We start from the raw sequence: 4,118 nt of genomic DNA, 5'->3' as shown, positions 1-4,118 counted from the left end.
ACGACCTTTTCATATCATTGCCAAACACAAACTCCGGGTACCCAAATGTCACTCATGAACCATTGAACCTTATAACACGCATGCCCCTCATGCTGAAAAGCTATGATTCCACTACGTAATTCAAGCAATGCCAGTGGAAGGACTCAAACTCACCACACTCACACATGTACATATATAGGGTCGATGTTCTTATTCACTAGAGCTTAAGAGTCACTTCGATCATAACCATTAATGCATTTTTAATTGGCATTAGTACTCAAAAATTAGTAAATAAAATTGCAAATTTCCGAATTCCGATTGAACAAGAAATGAGATACATATTTTTAGCAAGCAACATGACACTGATACACAGATATAATTGGCAAGCACATAAAACGGGCCCGCACAAGTTTATTCGGCTCTCACATCAATCATCTAATTTAAGAGGCACCACTAGTAGTTGAGTCTGCTTCCTCCACTCTTCTTCTCCACTACATTACAAATCTTGATCAATTTATTTTAGCAGTTTTCAAGCTCCACGCACTTCCTGCGATTTTGACACTCTCACTTCCATAATTGAAAGCATATAAGTGGGCATCACCATCAACGGCCAATGTCGGATAAACCCTGGCTGTTATGCACGCCTTGCCTTCTCCACCAAAGCTCTCCACTATAGAGTGATCAATCTGCAACAGTTTGGAGTGCGTGAGGATACAAATTTGTTTCATGAATTGGGTATGAAAGGAAAAAAGTGAAGGGAACCATGCATAAAAGTGCAGAGCTAGTGTCATATACGCAACTATGAGTCGTGCACAAAAAATGGGTTTGGATATTTGCTAGCTATATCCCCTTTCCTTATCGTGAAGAATTTAATTGTTTTGATCAAGGGAAAGGAACACCTATAGTTCTTTTGAAAAATAACCCATGCCTTAGTTATCCAAGAACACCTATATACTTCTATCATATCTTCTAAAAAAACATGCAATAGGAATATTCTGAAACAAATAAAGCATATAGAAGTGACGACTCACAGACTAATGTATTACCTCAAGCTTTACAATTTTCTGGTAAACTTACATAATTCTAGCTATATTTTCTTAGAAAATCAAATACAATATGGAAGATGTAAAAGTCCAAAGGCAGGCATAGTTGCGTGAGTGTTCAAGTTACAAGGAAAATGTGTAGATTCTCAAAAACTTTGATGGAAATTTAAATTTATGGTGGGAAAGACTTGACTTTTCAATAAAGAAATACCAGTTGATATATTAAACTGTACTTCATAATAACTTACCAAGCTTCTTAGTGACAGCTTCTCATGAACAGGATCCACATTTACAAATGCCCCATAAGTGGTCATATCATTATCTTGATTTAGGGAAGACCTACCAGACAAACCAAAAAAAAGAAAAAAAATTAATATATGGGGAAATATAAATTTGTAAGTGAGATTAGAGAGTGGCTAAGAGAGAATGAGACCTGCTTTGGTCACTGCACATAAGCACCACATATTTCTTGTAATTGTTTTGAGACTTGAAAATTCTATAGAAGACTGCTGTGGTTTCTTTCAAGTCCTTTGAAGCCAAAGTCAACAATCCAAATGGTCCAAGACCGCCTTTCACCGAGGCACCCTTTTTGCTGCACAAAATTTGTGGATTAGTCCAACTTGGATCCAACACATCTGCTTTCTTGAAATCACTTATCTCGAATGCGACTTCTACATCAGCCTGTAAAATCAAAAATCACCCAACAAAAGCAAAAAAGAACACTAAAAGTTAAAAGTTTATTCCAATGAAGTGTGATTAATTATCCTTATGTGCTTTTACTAACACGTGGTAGAGTGACCTAAACAGAAGCAAAAAGGAGGAACAAGATAGAATAGGCATACTTGTGCTGCTGTGACACCAAATACTTCATGAAGTGATCCTCCCTTAAGTACAGTGCTTGGCAACGTGACCTCCTTTGTTCTAAGTTTTTCAAGCTCTACAATTGGCCATTGCACCAATTGTTTGCCAGACTTGTCAAGCACAATGGTCCTTGGAATTGCCTGCAAGAGTAGCCAATTTGAATACAATAAGTCTTAATTCTTAAGCCAGCTCATTGAAGACTATTCTAGTCCAATAGTAGCCACTGATTATATATGATACCCCATTTCCATACTTTGTAGGTCTATACCATTGACCAATTCTTAAATGTAATTGGATATAAGCTATTGTAAAATATAGAGAAACAATACCTGGAGCCCAGACCATCCTTTCTTGACGTCACCATTGACACTTGAGGATTCATTAATCCAACCCCACAAGATCCTGCGGTTCTTAGCACTGTCAAAGAAGGTTTTTGAAGCATAAAACTTACCATAATCATATCTCAAACCGAAATCACTCTCAACTGATCCCTTATCTGGAATATAGATATCCTTGCTGATGTTATATGTACCAATTGTATAGTACTCTTTCCTGGTGTTGTCCAAGCTAACCTTGAGCACATGCTTAACATTAGGACCATTTGTTGATGTGTCAAGACCAACTGAACTAGTCTTTGAAATTGGGAAAAAATCTGGGCACTCCCACATTCCATTTTTCTCGTTTGAATGAAGTGGGTGTTTGGCCTTAGTCCAATGCATGAAATCTTTGCTTCTGTAGAGTATAGCTAATCCCCTTTGGTCCCTTTTGCTTCCAATGATTAACCTCCATCTCTTGTCTGGCCCTAGCCATGCAGTGGTTGGATCCCTAAATGAGCTAGCATTGACTTGGTTAGCTTGTGTTGGAGCCATTAGTGGGTTTTGTGGGACCTTAACCCATTCCCTAAGAAAAGGGTCTGAGAGGTTTTTAGGAAATGCCAAGTTTTGAACTTGTTGGTTTTGGGGATTGATTCCAGTGTATAACATGGCCGGCTTGCCTCCGGGAAGGATTGTAGCTGACCCCGACCAGCAGCCGTTGATATCGGACGGCTGTGATGGGTAGATAGCAGCTTCATGTGGGATCCAGTTGACAAGATCGGTTGATGTTGAATGTGCCCAAACAATGTTGCCCCAAACTACACCTTTGGGATTATATTGATAGAAAAGATGGTAAATTCCCTTGTAAATCATCGGCCCTGAGAAGAGAGAGCAATAGGCAAGACTTTAGTACAAGGTGTGGCCAAAAATGAAAGGGCCAAAGCATATAAATCCACCAACCACACGTGTTTGACTTGTTATACCCATTCCTCCACATAATCACATCAATGCATCACATTACTTCCATAGAAAATGAGAACCAAGGCACAAGCCCAGAAAACACAATTAACTATATAAAAAACCACTGTAGAAAATAGAACTCAGGGAGGGCGAAAGTAACTAACCATTTGGATCTGTGACGAGAAACCAAAGAAGCCAATGTGTCCATTTCCACAGTTACAACAAGTCAAATGTGAAAAACAAGAAGCAAAGAACAAACTGTTAAGAGTTGTATACAATAAACTTAGACAAGGACAGGTGCAAGAAGCTAAAGAAAATGCAGAAAATGAAAAAAGCCGAGAGAAAATTGAAGATAAGTTGAAGATATACATACCATTGATCCAGTTCTTGGGAGGCTGGAAATGATAACCAGTTCTGTAAGGATCTTTAGCTTGGGGTTGTGTTGAAGTTAGTTGGGTAGTTTGAAGGTTGCTATAGACATGGTGGGAAGCTTGAAGCTCAACAACACCATAAGAAAGCAAAAGTGAAAGAAGGCAGAATTGCCAAAGAGAGGATATCATCATGCCCGTGTTGGCTTTGTGGGAGTTTGGAAGATAAGGGCACCCAATATTGCGTATTTATAGGCCGGATCAAGATCTTTTGTTCCGTTTCGTTTTTATTTTCTTGGGTGGAAGTTTACAGGGATTATATGGAAAACAGAATAAAAGTCACAGCATAAAATATTGTACAAGGAAAAGTATATTGTAAGTTTGTGATAGTATAGAAAAAAATTTTTTGGAGAGTAGGATCCTGGAAATTAAGCAGGCCATTTTATGAATTCTGGATCAGCAAATTAAGGTCAAAAGTCAAAGAGCTGAAATTTATTTATTTATTTATTTTTTTTTTTAAAAGGAAATTTCTTTTTATTTGCGTTGTGTTTTGGGGTGAAGGGAATTCAGTACGGAATTTTACAAAAATCATT

General features: G+C 37.9%; 1 protein-coding gene across 1 annotated transcript; it reads right to left on the bottom strand.

Annotated features, from left to right (window-relative positions):
- Positions 1–263: 263 nt before the first annotated feature.
- LOC133725426 (beta-fructofuranosidase, insoluble isoenzyme CWINV1-like) lies at positions 264–3,873 on the bottom strand. The gene is made up of 6 exons (XM_062152689.1): positions 3,322–3,873; positions 2,213–3,075; positions 1,865–2,023; positions 1,456–1,703; positions 1,271–1,361; positions 264–665 (listed from the first exon to the last, which is right to left on the bottom strand). Exons 2-6 carry the CDS (start codon positions 3,068–3,070, stop codon positions 489–491), a joined length of 1,533 nt encoding a protein of 510 aa, XP_062008673.1. The 5' UTR covers positions 3,071–3,075; positions 3,322–3,873; the 3' UTR covers positions 264–488.
- Between the last annotated feature and the right edge of the window lie 245 nt (positions 3,874–4,118).

The sequence above is a fragment of the Rosa rugosa genome, chromosome 1 (assembly GCF_958449725.1).
Source record: "Rosa rugosa chromosome 1, drRosRugo1.1, whole genome shotgun sequence".
NCBI lineage: Eukaryota > Viridiplantae > Streptophyta > Magnoliopsida > Rosales > Rosaceae > Rosa > Rosa rugosa.
Note: the sequence above shows the minus strand (reverse complement) of the source record. Positions and strands in the feature narration are given on the sequence as shown.

What these genes read in the sequence shown, in the direction of transcription:
- LOC133725426 (XM_062152689.1), bottom strand. Translation starts at nt 3,070, where the DNA reads ATGATTTACAAGGGAATTTACCATCTTTTCTATCAATATAATCCCAAA. An exon ending in AAGGATGGTCTGGGCTCCAG is followed by an intron (nt 2,024 to 2,212) that starts GTATTGTTTCTC and finishes CTACTCTTGCAG; the next exon opens with GCAATTCCAAGGACCATTGT. An exon ending in ATGTGCAGTGACCAAAGCAG is followed by an intron (nt 1,362 to 1,455) that starts GTCTCATTCTCT and finishes TTTGTCTGGTAG; the next exon opens with GTCTTCCCTAAATCAAGATA.